General features: G+C 42.9%; 1 protein-coding gene and 1 long non-coding RNA gene across 7 annotated transcripts in view; one reads left to right on the top strand and one right to left on the bottom strand.

Annotated features, from left to right (window-relative positions):
• Positions 1 to 19,995, top strand: part of frmd4bb (FERM domain containing 4Bb) — a 47,457-nt gene extending 27,462 nt beyond the window's left edge. For 2 of the 5 annotated variants that reach the window (XM_043224864.1, XM_043224863.1), the window contains exons 9-23: positions 35 to 100; positions 264 to 321; positions 1,130 to 1,216; positions 2,796 to 2,872; positions 3,369 to 3,507; positions 3,961 to 4,099; positions 4,297 to 4,430; positions 5,757 to 5,873; positions 6,274 to 6,502; positions 6,934 to 6,990; positions 7,173 to 7,314; positions 7,585 to 7,749; positions 7,830 to 8,614; positions 9,021 to 9,156; positions 19,428 to 19,995. In XM_043224864.1, the coding sequence (XP_043080799.1) occupies positions 35 to 100; positions 264 to 321; positions 1,130 to 1,216; positions 2,796 to 2,872; positions 3,369 to 3,507; positions 3,961 to 4,099; positions 4,297 to 4,430; positions 5,757 to 5,873; positions 6,274 to 6,502; positions 6,934 to 6,990; positions 7,173 to 7,314; positions 7,585 to 7,749; positions 7,830 to 8,614; positions 9,021 to 9,156; positions 19,428 to 19,509 (2,413 nt within the window). In that variant the 3' untranslated portion in view covers positions 19,510 to 19,995. The remainder of the gene's footprint in view (positions 1 to 34; positions 101 to 263; positions 322 to 1,129; positions 1,217 to 2,795; positions 2,873 to 3,368; positions 3,508 to 3,960; positions 4,100 to 4,296; positions 4,431 to 5,756; positions 5,874 to 6,273; positions 6,503 to 6,933; positions 6,991 to 7,172; positions 7,315 to 7,584; positions 7,750 to 7,829; positions 8,615 to 9,020; positions 9,157 to 19,427) is intronic. The other 3 variants (XM_043224865.1, XM_043224867.1, XM_043224866.1) reach the window with 3 other exon arrangements.
• LOC122328882 lies at positions 12,640 to 23,430 on the bottom strand. 2 transcript variants are annotated; one of them, XR_006247846.1, is made up of 5 exons: positions 22,546 to 23,430; positions 16,176 to 16,379; positions 14,680 to 15,306; positions 13,900 to 14,072; positions 12,640 to 13,092 (listed from the first exon to the last, which is right to left on the bottom strand). It is a non-coding gene; the product is annotated as an uncharacterized LOC122328882 (long non-coding RNA). The 2 variants fall into 2 exon arrangements; XR_006247845.1 differs by lacking the exon at positions 22,546 to 23,430 and having other exon boundaries at positions 16,176 to 19,419.
• Positions 23,431 to 23,494: the final 64 nt, after the last annotated feature.

Genomic DNA, 23,494 nt, shown 5'->3' with positions numbered 1-23,494 from the left:
GTGGAGCGGCTTTCATCATCCTTCTCTTTTGCAGCGAGGAGCGCGTGATTGAACACTACAAGCTGTTGAGAGGGCTCTCCAGAGGACAGGCCATTGTGCAGTGAGTATCGGAAAAACAATGATCGGCCTCGGGGGGAGGGGGCGGGGCCTTCGGGGGAGAGCTGATTTATGATTGGCGGACCGACGTGCGCCGATGACGCTTAAGATGCTGTTAAGCGTCGATCTTAAGCCAATGTATAACTGATGATTACGATCCGTTTCAGGTATTTGACCCTGGTGGAGTCACTGCCTACGTATGGAGTGCATTATTATGAAGTGAAGGTAAAAATTGAATGCGTACTGTGTCAGACCGATCGCCATATGCCTTTACGTATCACCATTGAACTTATTAATATAATCGTATATAAATAGCGCCGTCAAAATTGGCCTTAATGCGTGTAATTCATTTTCCAGTAAAACATTTTTTTGCGCCTTTATGCAGTAAAACGTAACCCAGGCCCCTGCGACGTTTCTTAATCGTTAATGGACGTTTAATCGAATTTAATTTAGTGCTTGATAACTTCAATTTCCGCATACGTCTTACTTGCTGAAGGGCCGGGTAGCTAAATATGGCATGTATGACGATGGGTTTATGTGCGATAAATATAGTAACGAATGTTAAAATTGAAAGCGCTCATTTAGACCGTAAGGTTGAAAGGCTGTAGTTTAACGTTCAGGGGGGAAAATGTGTTTCACGGGGACTTCAGTAGTACTTGGCACTAAACGATTATAAAAAATATACTCCGTTTGTTGTTTGTACACTAATTGGAAGATTGTAAAAGCGTATTTGAGAAATGTAATGAGATTAAGTGTGATTCATTTCAGAATAATTAGTGATTAATTTGTTACTTTGAAATAATTTGACAGCACTATATAGTATTATATATTTGTTATATTTATCACTTTTGGTGCCATTTTTTTATTCTCCGGTGATGTGTAATCGCATAGACGAGCATCGAGTAATACCAATTAACAGGTTTGCATGGAATTAGGTTTAGGGTTTGGTTTAGGGTTTGTTGCTTGAAATGATGCATACTTTACTGTTATCACGGAGTACACGTGTAACTAACGCAAAGGTCTCGTCCGGCAGGATAAGCAAGGAATCCCGTGGTGGCTGGGCATCAGCTACAAAGGCATAGGACAGTATGACCACCAAGATAAAGTAAAACCCCGAAAGGTGAGTATTTGTTCCTATCTCCGGGCATCGGAGGAACATTTGTTATGTAAGCAGTCGTGAGTCAGCGTACGGAGCTCAGCGTATCCCGTGAAATGAGGCTTTGATTTGCCCGGATGAGACTCACGGCTTGTCGGCACTTGCTTTCATAGTTTATTTGCGCTTGAGGGTACGACATGAGATATAGAAAGGAAGCGTAACATTCGACACGTATCGTCTGGGTGGAAGTAAAACAACTGTTGCATCGGTGTGCGTTTGCGAATAATTGATGTATTACAGTTGGGCCGATTGGCGGCCGGGCCGGTTTTGTGTCACAGACCTGACAACCCTGCAAGCGAACGCCTTTGAGTTCTGTCACACGGTGAAATGCTTAAGAAGTCGGGTGTGTTACGCAGCGGGGGCCCACAGCTAGTGAACTCCATTTCCAGCGTTTTCTGAAATCCTCTTTTTGATTATGGCCAGGATTACGTAACTCATCACGCGCTAGGGGCGGTGAAGCGAGCGGCCCGGGCTGGGTTAGAACAGGTGGAGCAGCGGGCCCAGCCTGAGCGAGACTGATCCACCCTGAGCTCGAGCGCTGGTATCTGACTGATGTCATGAGCGGCGAGGCTGGGCCAAGACTGCGTGCCTGAGCTCCTGGAGGAAACCTGATGAGACAAGTCAGGAACCACCAGGAGAGACGCTTCGGCAGAGTAGACGCTAACATAATGAAGGAGCTCAGGATTTGATTAACGGCGTTTAACCTTCCCAAGCACCGGTAAGAGCCTCTAAAAGCTGGATAATTCAGTTTCGCACGGGAAGTCTTGAGAGGGTTTGTTCTCGCAGGGCGAATGAAACCGTGAAGGAGAAAGTGCGGGTACTGGATTTTATACGGGTCATTGGTGGACCATACTTTTAATGGAAGAATAAGTAAAGAAACGTGGGGTCGGTGTTACATGTGTGCATTTTTAAAAAAAAATTAACTTTCAAAGGTTTGGGGTCAGACGGTAAAGTGACAGTAAAGAGTTTTTCTCTGTAATGGTTTCTGTTGTAAAAAAAACAACAACAACAAGAAATGCTAATAAATGTTTGCTTTAATGCTGTCTGTGAATCCTCAGAAATGTATTCGTTTTCAGAAAAACATGAAATCGTTGATAATGATCAGAAACTTTCTTAAAACCATCAGATTTAGCCAATTCGAACGATTTCGTGACACGAAGAGTAAAATTCAGCTTTCATCGCAGAAATAAATGACATTTTAAAACATATCCAAATAGAAAGCAGCTGTTTTCACTTGTAATAATATTTGTCAGTATTACAGTTGTTACTGTATTTTTGACCGAATGAACGCAGGTGTGTTAATTGTGAGAAATCAGAAAAACTGTACAAACCCCAAACCTTTGTATGAATGCACGGCGAATGCATGCTCAAAACGACTTGGTTGCGAATGTGTTTTTAATAGCGACGAGGCAGTCTAGTTTGAGGATCGCTGTGGTTACGCGCGGTACTGCAGCGGTTGCCAGGTCGACGTGTACCGAGTCATTTGGCAGCGGGGTGTAGTCGGCGAAGCACCTCGGCTCACATGTTGTTTTTCCTGATTTAGCTCTTCCAGTGGAAGCAGTTGGAGAACTTGTACTTCAGAGAGAAGAAGTTTGCCGTGGAGGTGAACGACCCTCACAGGTGTGTGTTTTGAGTGTCTTATAGTAATGTTCTGAAATAATATTAAAATGTACAATATGTTCTATTTGAATGAATGTATTTGTGTTATTTAATGCTGAATTTTCATCATCTTATCTTCAGTGTCACACGAGCCTTTAGAAATCAGTGTAATATGATAATTTGCTGCTCAAGATGCTGAATGGAGAGTCTCAAAGAACAACATTTAATTCAGATACTATGAAACTATGAATGTATCAACGTTTGTATTTAATACAAGAAATGTTGAAAATAAAAACCTTGAAGATTAAAAAAAAATGTGTCAGCATAAAATAGTAATACTTTAGGTTTATTAGATGTATTAAGAGCTATTAAAAGCTAATAAAACTGTGTGAACTGCTGTTTTACAGAGTGTGAAGTTTTCCAGATTTAGTTTTGAATGTGTTCCAGTGACCATGCTCTTTGTGTGTGTGTGTGTGTGTGTGTGTGTGTGTGTGTGTGTGCGCGCGCGCACGCCCAGGCGAACAGTGACTAAGCGCACGTTTGGCCAGACAGGGCTGGTGATCCACACTTGGTATGCCAGCCACTCATTGATCAAAACCATCTGGGTCATGGCCATCAGCCAACACCAGTTCTACCTGAACAGAAAACAGAGCAAGGTCAGTCAGCACACACACGGTCTCTCTCGTATATACATCTATCTACGTAAGAACAGCAGGTTCATATGGTTTGACAAGAGTCGAATCCAAAAAGTGACATCAGGCGTTACACCGTTCCAGAATTATGAAACATGTCCTGTTCTTAATAATAGTTGCACTACACCCGTTGTCTTCCGGGGTGTGTGCTAATTTGAGCTAAAATTAGGAATTGGGAAAAAAAACCCCGCTTGCGTAACCAATGAGAAGGAAAGAGCACAAATGAGCTTTTTTTGTAGCTCTGTGAAATAGAACATTATACCGAACTTGTACGTCTCATAGTATGATATATGCTAGAATATGCGCTTTATTCTCTAAGAGGAAGTCAGCGAGTTTTGATGGCGCCGATCACGGAGAGGCCTTACGACTTTATAGGGTTAATGTAAAATCCCGTATCCTATTCATACCAACCGACAGGCGAAAATCACCACAGCCAGGAGTTTAGGAGACATCGCGTCCGACCTGACAGAGAACGGAGCTTCAAGGATGAACAAACTGAGCGCCGGAGTGAAAAATCAGCTCATCATGGCCAGCAACGGGAGTCTGGTTTCAACAGGTACGCGAGCTCTGATCTGATCCTCAGGATACGCTCTGTTAGCATCCAACGCGCTTCCACGCTGCTCGGACGCTTCCTCTCGAGCCTTTCCTTTACGCTCACTGTATACTCGTCACCGAAGTCCCCGACGTGATCTTTTTCCTTTTATTGCCTGCCATAACGAACGCTTCTGTTATTTTATGCATTTGTCCTCACAGGTTCGGCCGACTCTGAAATGAACGACGACCAGAAAAAGGAGAAACTCGCCGAGCTGAGAAAGAAAGAGAGAGAGATCCAGGATGTACTCGGCCAAAAACTGACGGAGCTGAAGGAAATATGCCTGCGGGAGGCCGTAAGAGCAAACAAGTCGATCGGTTGCGATCACTTTATGAAATAGCAAGTCTGATAAATAACATGGAATCACCGTATTACAATAGTCATATTGAAAAGGTATTTTGTGTTGTAGACAAATGTAGTTTAATTGTATTTTTAGTCAGAAACGATGCCTTAAATGGGTCAAAAGTGACAACGGAGACGTGTATTGTTACAAGATTTCTACTTCAACGGCTCAAAGAACAGAAAAGAGCCTTTTCTGTTTTCTTTGGATTCCCTAGATCAGTGGTTCCCAACCTTTTCTTGTTTGAGGCACCCTTGGAAAGCCTTTCAAAAGTTTCCGGCACCCTTATAAGGAATGCTAATGCTAAATGCTAATGCTAATGCTAAATAGGCATCAATATATGTCCTTTTCTTCGAGAGAGATGCGTGTTGCCCCTTTTCGCAATTTGATTCAGATGGAGCAGGAACACCTTCAGTGTTTGACTTTGAAGCAGTACCAATACTGGAAGCCACCATTTGGTCTGGAGATTCATCCGCCTGTACTTTTCGCTTCCTCACTACGAACTTATCCATCCTTCTTTTTCGACGCTGTCAGATAAGATGTATTGTGAAAAAAAGGAAAAAAATCAGAGAGGCTTAAATTAGTTTCTGATAGTTAAGTAGAGAGCGACAAACACAGTTTTAGCTTATCACAAGAATTGCACTTGATCACAAATGTACGTGCACTCGTGCACGTGCTGCTTAATACAATACCTTCTGCCTCCTTTGAGTCACCAATCAGTACTGAGGCATGCTGGCGAGTGGCGACTGGCGACTCGATGTGCTGATACGCGTCAATCCACAACCCTCACTGAGGAACGGGTGGGGTGGAGAAGGACTCTCCGCTATCTCGGTAGTCCCTTCCTTCCCTCCCCCTCCAAGAGAGAATGACGTTAGTGCAATTTTTCCCCCCAAAATTTGGGCGGCACCCTCAAAAGATCTCACGGCACCCCTTAGTGCCGCGGCACACCGGTTGGGAACCACTGCCCTAGATGAAAAAAGTATTTTGATTCTTCAAAGAATCGTTTAAAAAAGTACTATTGTTTCTATAACAGGAAGATGTCAAGAAATATATTAGAACCGCTTTTGCTACATTTTGAAAATCTTAAAGACAGTATGATTTGTCATCGCGCATTCTCATTATTCTCACAGTAATGAGAATCACAATTGTTTTCCCATTGCATGAATGAAAAGGAAATCACATTGGCCCTTTTGGTTGGATTGTTTATGCGAATGATTGATCATTTTCTTCTCGTTCTTTTGTGACTTGCACCCTTTTACAGTACGTTTGATCTGCTTTCAGGAACTCACCGGCAAACTGCCGAAAGAGTATCCCCTCATCAAAGGAGAAACCCCTCCTCATGTTCGGAGGAGAGTCGGGACGGCCTTCAAATTGGATGACCTTTTCCCATATAACGAGGTTAGTGCGAAACAGTGGCGCACAACAACGTTGCCGAGTAGAGGACCGAATAATATATCAGACACTGGGGGTTTGGCTCTATTCCTCTCGCGTTTGTCTGGCATCACCTGTACGATTTCAGCTGCCAAATAATTCCAGGATGTGGCTTTGCATTGGAGATCAAGCTTGGAAAAAAAGAAGAAGGGATTTCTGTTCATCGATCGGTGGTTTCGCCCACAGGTTTTGATTGAGAACTTGGGATATATTTGTTTTTGAAGCGACAGGTCGTAATGGGTCTGTATCGTCTTTGTAATGCAATGTACGGACCGCAAATGTTGGCGATTCTTGTCACTCGTACAGACAGGCGTATTTCAAGTTTTGGCATACGGAATACTAAATAATCAACAATCTTTTTTCTTAGGATCCGTACCTCAGAAATCTGGAGAGCCGGTTTGCTTTGCAGCAGAAAATCGTGGAGGCGGCCAAGAAGCTCGCCGCTGAGCCTGACATCTCTAAATTAGTGAGGAAGAAAAGGAGGAGGAACTGTCTGGACGCCATGCAGAAGCTGCAGGAGATTGAAGACGAAATGAACCAATACAGACTGAAGAAAGGGCAGAAACCCACACAGAGAGCTTCTGTGATCATAGCCGGTATGTCAGACAGGGGCTCATCGCAGGTCAAGAAAGTAGAACAACAGCAACGCAAAAACTGTAGTACATTGAAATCTTAAAGTGACTTGAAGAGAGATGTAGTGCCTTTTTTTTTTTATTAAAGCTTGCCATTTAATATTATATGCAAAGACGATATATGTTAAACGTATACATTTTGCAACTGTATCATGACAAATGTGTTACAAATGACATCCACGGTGCAAGTTTTGATAGAAAGTACATTGATAGTATACTTTGATATACAGTACATTAAGAGAAAAAACAAATGATGGGTGCAGTTTTACTGTGACTCTGATTGTAGAGCTCATCTAATACACGCGATTGATCAATACGATCAGTTAATTTGACGAAACGATCGATTCAATTCACGTCGCGTTTCATTAACGTAACGTCATTTCTGTCTTCCCTAGACGAACTAGCTCAGTCCGAGTGCAGCTCTCTGTGTGAAAGTCTTCCTCTGGATGACGGTAATGACTTTAATTGTGAAACCACTATCAGCTCTCTGCTTATGTCATTAAGATTTACGACAAGTCAGCATTGTTCCCTAACGTAGGCACCGAGGCACGCACGTTAACGCACTCCTAGTAGATCCAACAATGAATTTATATGCAGAAAACACAGCAGTGAAAAACGATATGTGTGTCTCTAGAAGACGATGGCCAGAGGCCGCGTTCCCGCTCCGTCCAGTGCTCTCCGTGTCTCAGTCCTCCTCTGTCATCGTCCGGCCTGGAATACGACGCAGAGAGACGATCGTCATCGGGCGACACGCATCACGACGGAGCTCTTAACAGGTGCGAATATATTCACGTACGACATGTCCGACAGGTCAATGTGATTTCAAGTGTAATTTATGAGAACATTTGTAAGTATTTATCAGTCACGGTAGCGGTTGTCGCGCGCTGAAGCACGATAAACGTGTTTGCAATTGTCTAGCCTTCTGGCCTATTTGGTAGCTACGCTGAAAAAAACGTCACGAAAAGAATGTGTCAAAATATCGTACTTTTCTTTTGAGCTCTGGGTTTAGCCATCGTCGTCACTGGAATTCTTTTGTCTCTATTCAGATTAGATCATGAGGTCCAAGGCCCGGGACATTATTACGTCCCCCGCGAGGTGTTCTCTGCCCAAAGCAGTCCGTGTAAAACTTTAGCCAGAACGCCAAAGGACCTTGGCAGCTTACCGCAAACCCCCGTCATGCCCCGTAACGCTTACAGCAGCAGCCAGCTCAGGTGAGTCGCATTGTCACAATGCAATACAATTCAGTGCATTCTCTGTGACCTAAAGCAAGGCTTTTTACGGCGTCCCGTAGGTCGGACGGTCACGTCCGTGGTTTCCGGCACCGCAGTGGCAGTTTGGAGTCCCAGTCGCAACTCGTCCACTCTCGCCGCGCAAACAAGTCGGCCTTCCCGCCGTCTCCGTCCCGCCGTAGCAACAGCACCGAGGCGCTGGACGATCGCTCGCCCTACACCAGCACGTCCAGCGTGGACTACTGTCTCCCCTGCTCGGCCGCTCCTCCCTTCCGCACCGCGGACTCCCAATCCCACGACTACCGGCTCCACCGCAAAGCGGAGATCTACGGTAACACGGGCAGCATGCCCAACTTGGTCCCTCACAATTCCGGCTGTTACGGCTACCGGCAGAACCACTACGGCCCCACCGCGTACTACGTGGCCGGGTATCCCGGCTTGGAATACGAGCCTTGTTCTAACGGAGCTTACGTGTACGAGAGCGAACTGGAGGGTCACTATAACGTGAACCCCACTTACCCGGCGCACGGTTACCAAGGTCGTAGCCGGAATAGGCATTACGGAATCGAGGGGTCGGATAATTTGTCGCAGAATCCGTACGCCACCGTGAGGCCCCCTAGAGGAAGACAGGGACCCTTGAACGAGGTGTTGACCAAGAACATGTACAAGGCTCTGGTGGCGGAGCACCTGAAGGGATGGTACAATCGCAGCGCCGGACACAGGGACCCAGGAACGTATCAGCTGGTGTACACTTACAAATACGACCGAGGTTCCCAGCACAGCTTGGGTTACCAGACGCTGCCCGCGCCCTTCAGCCACTCCAGCCGAACCAACTCGTTCTCCTCAGGTAAGGGCGAGCAATTGTTTGGCCAAGATCCTTGTCGTAGAACGTGCCTCTGTTCTGTCAGAGAGAAGTTAGCCCGAACTCTGTACGTAGCTAGCGAGCATACGGCAGCCCAGCTGAACCAAACGCGTTCTCAAATGTGGATAGTCAAAATAAAGTGTCGGAAACTTGTTTGTAGCTTCTTTTTAAGAAGAGACCAGGAGATTCTTGGTAAAGCAGGAGTTTGTTTTTGTTTTTATTTCGTTAGGATTAGCATTCACACTTGATTTAGGACACCTACCAGATGTTCAAGAAGTGAAAGACAAAAGATATACTGTTATATCGGAATCTGTGTTTAACCTTTTATAAATGTGTAATACAACAAAAGCATCGAGCTTTGTTCTGATGAAACACCCGTCTTCCTCACCAGTGTCGTCTACCGCCAGCGGAGGGGGGAACTGGCAGAATCCTTTAGCCGTGGGTCTGACCGACGGTGAACCGCCAGACGGACCCTCGAGCGCTGGGGCTTACAGTCCTTTGTATAATCGCAGTCCTACACACCACAGGTGAGAAAGGGAAAAGTACTCGGGACGAGACCCGCAGAGTATTGAAAATGGGTACATTGGTCATACAGTAATCTGTATTCTCGGATACAGACCCTCTCATCTCCCAATAGCGAGGCCGGTTTAGCGACACCTTAAGTGGCAGGTTCAGGCGTTTTTAATTAGGGCTGAAGCTAAGCTCTACAGCAGTGGTTCCCAACCTTTTCTTGTTTGAGGCACCCTTGGAAAGCCTTTCAAAAGTTCCCGGCACCCTTATAAGGAAATAGATATTTAAAATCTCTCTAGCTTTTTTCTTATTATTTATTTATTTGTTTCATTTCGAGAGTTTGCATGCAACAACACCTTATACCTAGTCCTAGATGATATGAGAATACTGTTTACACTGATTCTGCCTTAATAAAAAAAAATAGTATTACGATGCAAATATGTAATTGTGACAAGTTTTACTGTAGTTGCACAATGTATTCAAGTAGTTACAGTGTTACACTACGATACAAGACAAACACACAAATAGACCACAGTGCACCATGCATGTATACTGATTGTGATTGATGCTTGGAACACAAACTCTTGATATCAGGTGTTATTGTTGACAATGCCACCCGCATATCGTCCTCCAGTGAAAGAAGCCTATTTCTTTGTTTCGATTTTATTGTAGCCATGGCAGAAAATGCCTGCTCGCACAGATACGATGTGGAGAAGGGCAAAAGTAGAGAAACAGCTTTGTGACCCAAATTAGGGTATTCCCCCAATGTTGCATGCCAAAAAGCTGCCAGTGTCACGTCACTCTTCTCAAATGTGACTTTCAGTGTTGAATCAGCAGACATATCAAGAATTCACAAAATCACAGAGGCTTAAATTAGTTTCTGATAGTTCAGTAGAGAGCCACAAACGCAGTTTTAGCTTATCACATGAATTGCACTTGATCACAAATGTACGTGCACTCGTGCACGTGCTGCTTAATACAATACCTTCTGCCTCCTTTGAGTCACCAATCAGTACTGAGGCATGCTGGCGAGTGGCGACTGGCGACTCGATGTGCGCCCTGTGCTGTACGTGTGTTATACGCGTCAATCCACAACCCTCACTGAGGAACGGCTGGGGTGGAGAAGGACTCTCCCGCTAGAGACCTGCGCGGGACAGATTTTTCACGCCCGCTCCCGCAACAATCTAGATAATATTTTTTTCCCGCTCCCGCCCGCAATATTCAAGTTTTGTCCCGCTCCCGCCCGCATGTAAACATTAAAACTGTGCACACTGATGACGCTTCAGACCTGAACTTCCACACTTGTGGCTGCTGTATGCGAGTATTTAGCTGCATTTGTCGCAGCTCGCAAAGGAAAGGTGCTTTCCATACCGTCACATACTATAGAAAAACATTTCCAAATATCGGATTTCCCTTTGTTTGGCTTTGTAGTTCTGTATGTTCCTTTCTTTAATAATGAACTAATATCTGTAGCACTAAGCGCTCCACCTGTGTCATGCTCTTCAGACATTTTGCCTCGGTGTGGGTCTTTGTTCCTCGTAAGAACCACGTGAGAATGTACGTTATTTTGAGTTGTTTGTGTTGCTTTTGTGCAGCAGATAAATAATATTTCATTTCTTTTTAACTATTTAATTTGAAGATATTTCCATTTTGCGGGAGTCCCGCAAATAATTTCATTCTCCCGCAACCCGCACACACGAGGACCTGGGTTGCGTCGGGTCCCGCGAGACCCGCGGTACTCCCGCGGGATTGCAGGTCTCTACTCTCCGCTATCTCGGTAGTACCCTCCCCTCCCTCCCTCCCTCCTCCCCTCTCCCGCCAAGAGAGAATGAGGTTAGTGCAATTTTTTCCCCGAAATTTTGGCGGCACCCTCAAAAGATCTCACGGCACCCCTTAGTGCCGCGGCACACCGGTTGGGAACCACTGCTCTACAGGATAGCTACAGGTCTTCCAAATCCAGGAAAGACCGACGCAACCTTTCAGACGCAGCGGACTTTACCTTTAGATGTCCCATTTAATGGGATTAAAAAAGAAATTCAAATGAAGCTTTGGGACCGTCACGATGTCATAACATGTGTGTGGAAGTGGAAGCGACTCTGAAGACCTCGATGAAGCGGTTCGGGTGCGTTTAATTGGGGCTGGAGCTAAACCGTCCAGGACAGTTGCCCTTCAGGAGCAGGGTTTGACACCGTGGTTTTTCCCGTGGTTTTCGATCATGCGTCTGTCTTGTCTGACACACTCATTTGAATTCATGAACCTTTTTCCTAACGAGGGAGACATGCAGATTGAAAAAACCACCGCCCTAGGTGACAGCTAACGTTTAATACGACGTGTGTTTTGAACTGCAGACACGTATGGAAGTAACGCTGTTGTATTTTGGTTGAAAGGAGGATATGCGGCAGTACAGCGTTTGAAAAACAAACGAGTACCGCATCCAAGATGAAACAAAAAACGTAACCGATAGAAAGCGTAAAAATGAGAAAAGATGAAACGATACTGTTAAGTAAGGGATAAAAACAAAGAGGTGGAAGAACCGAACAAATAATAAAAGAGAAAGCGTCAAAGAAATACAGAAAAAACAATTCTGTAATTCCGACCCATGACATAATTTGATGCGACTCCAATCTTTCGCGATTGTAGTCACGTTATATTTGGATCATTAATGAACGAGAATACTTTGTAGTTTTGACTTTAAAACTACAGAGTCACGACACATCTGGGCCAGTCCAGGTCTTAGTCAGAGGCTACCCCGTAGATGGCTTACCCTTATCGGCCATTTCCTCGATAGACTGAAAAAGAGTAATTGTTTTATGCGTTCCCTAAGTACACTGTAAAAAAGAAACCGGCAGCTGTGGTTGCCAGAACTTTACCGTCAAAAATACGGTAGCAACGTTACTGGTTTTACGGGATTGCACCCACTGTACTGTATATTTTAGGGATTTTAATGCTTTTTTTTACGGTTAAAAACTGTCTAATTAACACATTTACGTTGCTATAAAGACAGTTTGTACCCGTCAAATTCCAGGGTTTACACTGTAATATTTACGGTTCATTACCACCTTTTTTACAGCTCAGAACTGTATAATTGAAAGGTTTACGTTGTAATAATTACGGTTCATTACCATCTTTTTTTACAGCTTATAACTGTATAATTGAAAGGTTTAAACCTCAATATTTACGGTTCATTACCATCTTTTTTACAGCTCAGAACTGTCATAATTAAAAGGTTTATGCTGTAATAATTACAGTTCATGACCATCTTGACTGTCTGATTTGAAGATTTATTTTGTAAAAATTATGGTTAAAGCAGATAGGAAACTATTTAAACTAAGGAAAAAACAAAATATGTAAATTATATGAAATTATTTTATTACAAATCAATTAAATATAAGTGAATTCATGAAACAATTCTGTGAAAGCATAATTTTATCACACTAGCTGGGAGCTGGGAGAGATAGAAGTTACATTGCTAAACATCAAAATGAAATAATCAAAAACCGTCAAGCGGTCCCAAGTATTTTTAATGAAGACTGGCAGGCATTTCAAACAACATTATCAGAACATTTTATCAGAAGTAAACAATGGCTTAAGATCAGTCTTAAAATCAGCATCAGACTACGCATTTAAAATGTAGATTCAGAGTTTCTGTTCCCTAACTGCCACTTCAAACTGAGCTTGGGAATATATAAAGGTTGTCGAATATTTACAATAATAACTACTAAAGCAGAACAAAGCACAACACAAGTGCTTAGAGAGTATACATTTCAACGTTTAACAAGAGTTTAAACATGGAAACCGTTTCCGTCGCAGGCCACCTTTGCGAGGTCTCTCGCCACTCGTGATCAGAAAGGTCAGAGATGAAGGTGAAGACTCTTGGGTTCACTGGGAGTCGTTTTTTGTTCTTCTTTTCCACGACCTTTGTGCCCTTTTCAGGATTGATGATGAAGAAGCACCTTTAAAAGAACAAAAAAAAAAAACAACAACACTGAAAACCTCTGCAAATGTAGCCACATATACAAAATGTCACAAAAATACACCCCTCACATTTCAACGATCATTTTGATATATATTGTTAAGGGAAAATACTATAGAAATGAAATGTGGATATATTTTAGAGTAGTCCATAAGTTTATCTTAAGACGTACCAAAGAAGAATTTCTAGTATATTAAGTACAAAATTAGTGCATGAAAATAGAGCACATTGAGCACTTGAAGTACATTGCGGAAGTGTAGTTGTTTGCCACCAAGCCAGTTCGTGACCCCCAGAGTATATATTTCCTCTGTAAAAATACCTTAACATACAGCCATAAGTGTCAAAATAGCTTGCAACAGAAGCGAGTACACCTAATGTTCAAACAGATGTATGTCATTTAATCATGCATTGCCATATATCCTATTCATCACATTCATGTTAGTATGAGATAATTGTACACATACCAAATGTGAACATCTCTAATACAGTAGACGCAAATGTGTATGGTCCCGTCAAGCAGACAAAAACATTAACACGATGAATAGGACATGTGGCAATGCATGGTTAAATGACATTCATCTGTAAGTTGCACTCACTTTTGTCGCCAGCTATTTTGACAATAATGACCGTATGTGAAGTTATTTTTAGAGAAGAGGAAATCTATACTTGTCTACAAGTAACATATTGACTACTTGACAATATATCCATATTTCATTTCTGTAGTATCGTCCCTTAAGAAGATTGTGAGGGATATCGTAAACCTCGCCTCCTAGGTGTCTTTACATACGTTTGCAAAAATTCAAGCACTGATGCCAGTTCAGTAGGGTGGTGTGTACTGAAACAGTAATAACTGCCCAACGTTAGGCATTTAAACGGCAGCGATGAATGCAGTGACGTCATGATTCACAATCTTGCGGTCCACACTGAGCATAAATCGAACAGCAGCATAGCAGGAGGGTCCTGTGGATACATTTCAATACAATAAAGTTATGTGCATGTAGCGAGGTATGCGTATTTACATATTTGACTCATTTGATCATAAAAATTGCCGTTTATTTAGTCCTGCCCTGGAAAACTATTTCACATAATATATTTTACACATTCTACAACGCAGATTACTCACAGACTCCTTTTACTAAAGTGACCTAGTTTAGATACCCCAAATGGTTCATAATTAAAAAGTATAAGGTCATTCACAACTGTTACTTTAAAGGCCAAATATGCAGAACATGTCAAAAGCAAATGATGTGCTAGTTTTATGTCTAATATGAAACAAGACTTGTGAAAGAAAACTACCACAAAACACAGAAACGCTCATGATTTAGGTCAAATCATACAGTATTAAGCATCTAGGGTATCTAAACTTTAGAACTGAATTATTAGTAGTCCGTGTTGTGAAATATACGTAAAACCATCTATTATGTGGTGCAGTTTGATCTGGGCAATCCTAATTAAACATATACTGCAAGGAGTATGTGAAATATATATATATATATAAACTCAAGATGAACATTTAATCGTTAAAGCTTTGAGGGTGCTACTGTATAAGAAGAAAACTGAAACTTACCGCACACAATAATGCAAGGCGTCGGAGGCAGGTTGTCCAACTCTACATCCTTTGCAAGGCTTGTCTCTTCTCGTACATAATGAAGAAGGAGCTCTTGTTTCTCATCAAAATAGGAGAGAAGTAGAAGAATCGTGTCTTTCACATCCTCTGAGCGACCATTCGTCTGTCCTCTCAAAACTTCAAGTTTTGTGACAGCCCGTAAGACACGCTTGTTCCTGGTTGCACAAAGATTCCTCGTAAAGTTCAACAGCCTGTTTCCTTTTCTGTCCCTGTGAGGTCTTTAAAGTGCACTTCCATTCCACTTTCCTGAAACAAAAATGGCCTCTCCTCAGTGAGAGTTTTCATGTCCGTTCCATTGTCGATATCTTTTCGTTGACTGTAGTATGTAGACTTTACGAGAAACTCTCAGCAGTTTCACTGAGGGGCATAAATGTAACTTCCCAATGAACGCAGCCGTATGTATCTTGGACTGCAGCTCTTTTTTCGGGTGTGACTTCCTCAGTGTCACATTCGTCTGTATCGTGAATGCGCTTTTTGTATTTTTGGTGTGCTGGTCCTTCTTGCATTTTTCGACCCTGGCTTGAGATAGTTTGACCAAGGAGTAGTATCCAGGACCAATCACGCTGTCTGTAAAAAAAGTTGGACCAGGAATAGTTCAACCAAAATGAGAACCACCATCACCGTTTATTATCCTATTGTTATTAAAAAACAGGTGTTCATTTAGAATGACAAAATAGTAAGTAAATTCCAAACTTGTTTTAACAGTTGAACAGTTACTTTACAGGGATAGTCCCAAAAACCAAAATGTATGTTGTGTATATATTTTATTTCAAATATAATTGTGACCATTAAAAGTATAGTTGACCCCAAAATACAAATTCTGCAATCAATTACTCACCCTCAAGTTGACCCAAACCTGTATATATTTATTTGTTTTGCTGAAGACAACTAAAGAGGTATTTTGAAAGTGAATGGGGCCTCTGATCCGTTTATGTTCAAAGATTCTTCAAAATGTATTCAGCATTTGCGTTCAGCGAAACATAGACCTTTATACAGGTTCGGTGACAGAATTTTCAATTTTGGGTGAACTATCCTTTTAATGGTCCCAATTATATTTAGCCTCGCCGTTAAAATAAAATGTATGAAATATAATACATTACCAGAAGTAACGACAAAAGCATTTGCTGCTTTTTAATAACAAAAGTAATACGTACGTCTGACCATAAAAGCGATAGTTAATGTAAAAATTGTACAATTCTGTCATCCTTTACTCGCTCTCTCAGATTGTTTCCATTAGCGAGAATGTCAGTAGCCAAACAGGGAGTAAATGGGGGGATGAGATCTGCTTGGTTACTTACAAATATCTTCCTTTGCGTTTAGCGGAACAAAGAAATGTGTATGTACGTTTGGAACAATCTGAGAGAGCGAGTAACTGACAGAATTGTCATTTAGAAATAAAACCATCCCTTTTTTTGTTAAAATATACACGGACTTACTGGTCTCCTTTAGAACAGAAATAAATGTCCTGGCTTGAATGGGCCTCAGTACAGCTCCCAGATCCGATTTCTTCTGGGGTCTCCACTCCAAGTGATTTGAAGGTGTCCTCAAGAGATTTTTTGTAGTTGCGATTGGGAGTTCAGGTAATACAGCATCAGTGGCATCGCTAATGTTTGAAATGTTTAGCTCTGAATCATCCATTTCTGAAAAACAACCAAAACAATCTGAGAAAATACAGATCGACCATCATGTTCAGCGTGACATCACACTGTGCTTTAATGGAATTAGCCTTTTTTCCATTCGTCATATATGATGTTAAAGGATAGAAATGTGCCAGGTCATTGATTTTCACACAGTGCATTATTTCGGTCTGATTTTTCAATTCACGCAAATGGTATGCAGGAATGAACTCTGTTACATAGTTTCTCAGCAGAAAATGAACAACTTTATCTTTCATGAAAATAAGTGCAAGTTCTCCAAACTCTACTGAGTCCATATGGTTTGTCACAAGGAACTGGCCTTTTTTGTATATAGCGTACCCCTGTACATGACTTGTGCTGAGACTTTGGTATTGTTCTCTGTAAATCCAAACTGCCTCACTGCATCTTTAACAGAATCAGCATATAGCTGTGGGTAATATATGCAGTGGTGTTTTTTTCTCTCTCACACATCGACCCTTCTGACAGATAAGCCTGGTACAATTGATGCCTTTCAGAGAGAGTGAAGCACAGGTTTTTGAAATTCTTTACGTTTCTAGCGCATCTTTTAAAGTAACCGTGCTTGCTCTCAAGTAGTGATGCTTAGGCTTTAGTCCATGTCCTGGAAAGAGAGAGAATGTGCAAGCAAGATATTCTTGGATAAGAACATGAAGGTATGCGACCTCTGGCAATGAAATGTTCTGCGCACAAATCATCTCCACAATGTCTTTTAGTTGAAGGGTCAACTGCCAAACATCATCCATGGGCTCTTTGACCTTGTCACACATGATCGCAGGAAGAAGTCCAGTTCTGAACAGCCTGACCAGAAAGCCTTACTCTGTTGGAGTTCACTGCACTGCACTGTACTTAAAATGCGTCTATTCAGAACTGAATACTTGAGTACTTGAGGTAAAGGGCTCAAAAATGTCACGGCCTAAACAGCGAATGAAAAATGGAGCCAGATGTTACACCTTCAACGTTTTGTCGTCCCTCAGACTGTAAAATGTCTACTGCAGATTGGTAGTTTTCAGGAGTGCGCTGAGGTCCACATGCATTTGGATCTGTTTGAAAATGTGCTCGTGTCATCCGGCAATACCTGCAGAAATATTGGGAAAAACTAAAATGTTGTGTAAAACCATATTACAATATTACGAGACCCCTGCAATGCACAAAACAGTCCCTTTGACTTTTTTCTTTCTGAAATGAGCCTTGACAAAACTTTGTCATGGCCAAAGTGTTTAAAGTGTTTTTGTCGACACAGCATTACAAGTGACACGCGGTCTGTATTTGATCTTATATGAGGTGGTAAATTGCACAATTTGGCCATAGGTCAGACTCCAATAAACACGTCAAAGTGTCTTTCAATGGAACGTAGCAGGCAAACCTAAAAAAAAATAATAAAAAATGTAAAAGCGCTGTTAATTACAGCAAAAGAATATTTCCATTTTTCAAATCAAACGTACAAATGTTAAAGTGGACGTAGGCAGACAATTGAACCAAACAATTGTAAAGTCCTTCTATACAGTGTTGCACCAAAAATGTGAGAAATGTTTATGTCCCGTCTCCTGAGTTGTGTTTTTCAAGTGCACACTGTACAGTGGTGTCAAATATGTTGATGTATTTTTAATGAGACCCGTTAAGAGGGCAATAATTGCACATAACCTTACAAAATGAACAAAAGGCTTTTACTGTAACACAGATGTCAATATCTGACTTGAAAGCATGACTGAGAAATATGTTTGGAACATAGTCTTACGTATACTTAATGGTGGTCATCAAAGAGAATCAAAGCACTCTACTGTTGTTTGAAATGAAAGCAAACGTGTTTACGACATTAGAAATGAGCTATTAGCTAACAAGCTAATATATCCAAAACGGATTCTTACTCTTACACAATGTGCTACAGAGGTCTGGCAGTCACGTGACCAGTTCTGCTTACGCCGCCATACTGGGAGGAAATATATGAAATAAATGGGGCCGGCAGAAGTGTCACGGCAACAGAGTTCACTGCAAACTTGAATTCAAAGATGTTTACCAGATTTGAAGCTCTTTAATGTCATTTTAGGGTTACTATCCAACATGTTGAAATTGTGTCTGGTTTGAAATGATTGTTCAACCACCAACGATACCAATGCTACAGTGCTCAAAAGATCTCGCCTTTAAGAACGTTTTGTCGTCTTACTAGTGCATATCTAGGCAGATATTATTAGCACTTTTAAACTCTATCAAGGGTTTGGTCAAATATGAGCAGTTCTTCCAGGCCCGCTATAATCCAAAATATGTGTTCGCTGTGTCCCGCGCGAGGCTTGTCGTGTCAAAATGTGCAATTACCTGGAATTGCCCAAGACATAATGTTTTTCTGGTAACGATGTTAATGTAACGATCAAATTTTGTTTACGTGTCATCACATGTTGGACATTTATACTATGGGCTTTGAAATCTGAAGTCACATGGGATTGCCAGAAAAATGTTCCAAAAACACACATTTCACATGTTTTTTGCACATGTAAGAAATTCATGTGTCTTAGTATATTGTTAATGAACTGCAATAAGCCGTATTTTACAGTTATGACATGTTTTTTGGAAGACGGTTTTATCCTGTAGCATTTATACGGTACTTTTTGATATGTTTTTAACTGTTAAATGTAAGGTCATACTCTGTAAAAGCAATTACGGTTTTTCACTGTAAAATCAATGGTCGTCCCATGTTTTGTGGAATACGGTTTTATTCTGTACCATTTATACGGTATTTTACTGTGAAATTTACGGACATTTTCTACAGTGTAAATAACACGCAAAGCGTATTGCCGGCGTTTGTACGGGCCAGAGAAAGTGTGTCGACGCTTGGAGGCTGCTAGGTGTTTTTTTTTGTTTTTAAGTAGTCCTAATTGTCCTCGGCATGTTAAAAACGAGCAACGTTCGTAAACCCCATTTTGTCATTTCACACAGGAACGATAGTTTTGAATGCCGTTTATGTGTAAATGCACCAATCGACGGTTTGACTCAATTGTCAAATTGTCGACACCATTTAATGTTTGCATTTTCTAACGACAGGTTCCCGTCAGAAAGCGCCGCCTCTCGCGCATCGGAGCCGGCGGAGGTGTTCGGCGCCGGCTGTTGTGACGCGGACCATTGAAGAGCACGCGAGGCCGGGTCGTGTTGAACCGATACGAGTCGATGTAGTACCCGAGCCTCAGAGACTCGGCCCGATTCCAAAGCTCTCGTGATCGTCTCCCGAAAGCCTGAGCTCGGGCGATTTTGACAAGATGACCGAGAGGCGGTTCTGAACGGCAGTCCCCGACGGAGCACAAGCTGATACGCAGCACCGGGAACGGGAAGCGGAAGGAAACGAGCGCCTCACGGACGGACGTGCGTTTCCAGCGGCCCAAAGGCCCGGTGAAACGGGCAAAAGTGAAGATCAAGCAAACGAGACGCGCACGCTCACGGCGAATGTCACTTCCTAGGGGGCGTGAAACGATGTAAATATTATTGTGACCGAGCCGTGCAATCGTGTGATAAGGGAGCGGTTTGCTCGCTCGACGCCCTATATATATTGCGTCCCGCACAAATGTGTTAGAACAGCACTGGACAGGAGCCCCCGAAACCCAGATGTTAGTTGTTAGGGGAAAAAAACCAACAGGCCAAAAAAAAAAAAAAAAAAAAAAAAAAAAAAAAAAAGACATTTTAAGGAATAGCGTAAGAAGGTCCGGGTTGTAGAGAGGCATCCGAAAAATGCTGTCGATGAGTACATTGTTTGCTCACGTTTCTGTTCGGGTCGATGCTTTGCATGTGGAAACACACACACACACACACACACACACACACACACACACTGCACTGCACTGCACTTAACACGGAGGTCCAGGTAAGATGTTGTAGAGAATGTGTAAATAGTAAAAGTACTGTAATTGTCTTATTTTTGAGTCGACGCTTTATGTGAAACAAATGTTTTTGTGCTAGTCGAGGTGGAAAATGGTAACATGAAACTTTGTGAAATTTGGAAATGTCCTAAAACACGTTTAAGGAAGTAAAAAAAAACAAAAAAAAACCCTTGTGTCTGTGTACATGAACAGGATGATGACGAAAAGAATGAAAGATTAAGCGAAATCAAAAAGAAAAGAGCATAGTAATACTAAAAGGGGTTAGGAGAAGAAAAAGCGACTGTGTTGATATTATTTAATGTCAGTAACATTGAACAAGAAGCTAACGTCCAAAAACAATTAAATACCGTAACAAAAGTACGGTCATTGTTAACCGGCGCGTTCGCTAATCTGTTAGTCCGACGTGTTGTGGCGACGCCTTTAACCGACGCGGTACTGAAGCGCTTTAGACGGACCCGTCCCGAGCGGAAGAAGCACGCGATGTCAAAAGCAGACGTTTGTAGAAAGCGTTTCGATGTTTAGGTTTAAAGGCGAATCGCACGAACTTGAGCGCTTTCCCCGGCCAAAATCCGAGACCCAACATGTTTTTAACGAAGCGTCTTGACAACGTGAAAGCATCGGTAGTGTTTAGCGTGGACGTGTGCTGTTCAACGAATAACGGGTGTCATAATGAGTAGTGTTTCTGCTAGCTAGTGTGTGTGTGTGTGTGTGTGTGTGTGTGTGTGTGTGTGTGTATATGTCAATGAACGAACGAATGAATGAATGAGTCATTTGTATCGGTAGCGCTTTTAAGAAGACCGGTTGCATAAACGCACCGAACAGTGTAAAGTAGAAGAAGACAGCGACAGCGCTAATCCGGGGGTGTCAAACTGAATTCCCGGAGGGCCGGAGCCCTGCGGAGTGTAGATTGAACCCTGCTAAATCCCATATACTAGGCATGCGTGAAGTACTCGACTAGCTGGATCAGGTGTGTTTAATTAGGGTAGCGTCTAAACTCCGCGGGGCTCCGTCCCTCCGGGAATGGAGTTTGACAGCCCTGGCGTATTCAATCGAGCGGACGAGAATCAGCTGTGGCGACGCGGGAAGAAGTCCGTGCCGGGTGTTTGAGCTTGCCCTTAATTAGGCGGGAGATGACGTAAGCAAACGGTATAAAAGGCGAGGAAGGAAGCGGAAACGAGAGCGCGCGCGCGTCCAAAGGAGTTCGGTGGACCTGCGAGCCGCCCCCCAGGTAAGGCGCCGACCGGTGCGGTTCCGCGATGTTGCGCTTGCGACAGGATCCCAGACGACTCGCCCGCAGGTATGTAATATTGAAACGCATTTCGTTGGAAGCACGCCAGCCTTTCAGATTGACCAAGTCGTGCTTGATGTTGTGTGTTGAGCAGATGTTTGTCCGTCCGTCCGTCAAGACGAGCGCTTCACGCAGGCATGTAAGAAACGCGCACACACACACACACACACACAGGAGGAGTACGTTTTGAAGTGTAGGAGTGTAAAAATAGCTTGTGTAGAACTGAAAGAGCACGTCGAAAGTTGTCGGTTGTGTAAATGTGTGAATTGGTGTTTCCCCCTTTCTTTCTTTCTTTTTTTTTTTTTTTAGGAGTTGTTGAAATGCTGGAAAGGTGGTCATTGCAATTGTGGTGGCGTTCCCCGTTGTTTGTGTAACTTGTGTTTGAATAAAACGAAGTGTTTTTCAGATGTCAATGAACTACGTAATTGGGTTTTGTTGTAATGTGTTTGATTTGTTTTATTTTTTCCCCCCTTATGTATTCCACCGTCACAAGGCGTCCCCAACAGAGCGAGCGCCCGAAGGCCGTCCGTCCGTCCAGACCGCGCTGGGGCCAGTTGTCCTGTGAGCGGACGTCCAGCGCCGAAGCTCAAGTTGAAACGCAGCTGTGTCGGATGGACCGTGTGTGACTGGCCAGCCGGGTTGTTCCTGTTTGCCGCTTCGCTCTTCAAATGTATCGCCTTGTGTTGTGTAGCGATGAAATGTAACGCGTGTACGTGCCGCCGAGACTGTCATAAAAGTAATGTAAGTAATTAGAGTGGCGTTAGTTCGCTCAGTAAAAGTGTAGTAGTCGTTAGCCGTTCAGCTTGTCCGTGTCGTTCGCTCCGCTTTCACGAGCTCGTCAACTTAAGAGCGGTAAGTGAGCGAGCGAGCGTTTGTTGTGTGACGGTGAGTAAACGGCTCGTCCTCGCGCACACGTCTAGTTTACCTATTTCCCTGCATGTAATCGCGCCTCAATCGCTCACACAGAAGTTTTTCGAATTAGAGAGACGCATCCGGACCTTACCTGAGGACGGGAATAAGGCGAGGGCTGTAGATGGTGCTTTGGACGCGACCAGTTGAGTGAACGACGTACATAGTTGTAGTTATTTTGAAGAGAACAGGACGAGTTTGCGCGGCAGACGCGAGCTGGTGTTCATCCCTCCTGTAGAGAGCCTTTGAGCTAGATGGGACACTCCACTACTGTGTCTGTTCCCAGAGTTGGAGTAGGCAGTGAAGGTCCAAACGGAAAGAAAAGCAATAATTGTAAGTAATGTAGAAGAAATAACGCTTTGTAATAGAAAGATGCAAGTGAATATTCGATCCCAGTGTCGAAAAAGTAGAAACGTTTAGAAAGGTGCGAACGTAGACGTGGTCCGTTTGGCAATCCAGGCGCAAAAGATGCGTTAGGAGTAGAAGTAGGTGTAATATTGCGAGTAGTCGCGAGAGGGCAGGATTTGAGTCCTTGTGAAGTGTAGAACGAGGTGGTAGAGACTAATCCCCGTCATGTTTGTAGTGTATACAGGCCGCAGCACAGATGCAAAGAGTGTATTTTTGTAAGCGAGTGAAAGTGGTAAGAGGTAAAGAGTGTTTTTGTGTAACTGTTTGTAATTTGAAGTTGTAAGATTGTACGGCAGCCCCCCCAGGAGGGATTGAAGAGCAGGTGTGTAGAAGGGGTGAGGTTGTGGCTAGAAAGTGATGTATGTTGTTGTGCAGGCAGCAGTAGGACATTTTTGTATTTGCCCAATGACAGACCTCTGTAATGTGTCTTTAGCAGGTGTGTAAGTGTTGTACTAGAGTGAAATCCATAAAGTTTGTGCTTTTGTATGTTGTTGTGGTGTGTGTTGTTCTTTTTTCCTTTTGTAGGTTCAGAGGTAGTGGGAAAAGGTGAGTATAATGAGTGTGTGTGTGTGTGTGTGTTGGTTCCCCCTTTAGAGTTTAGAGTTTAGAGTTTAGAGTTTAGAGTTTAGAGTTTA

Source organism: Puntigrus tetrazona, chromosome 23 (assembly GCF_018831695.1).
Source record: "Puntigrus tetrazona isolate hp1 chromosome 23, ASM1883169v1, whole genome shotgun sequence".
Taxonomy (NCBI): Eukaryota; Metazoa; Chordata; class Actinopteri; order Cypriniformes; family Cyprinidae; genus Puntigrus; species Puntigrus tetrazona.
The sequence above is the reverse complement of the archived record's forward strand: the minus strand, read 5'-3'. Positions and strand labels throughout refer to the sequence as shown.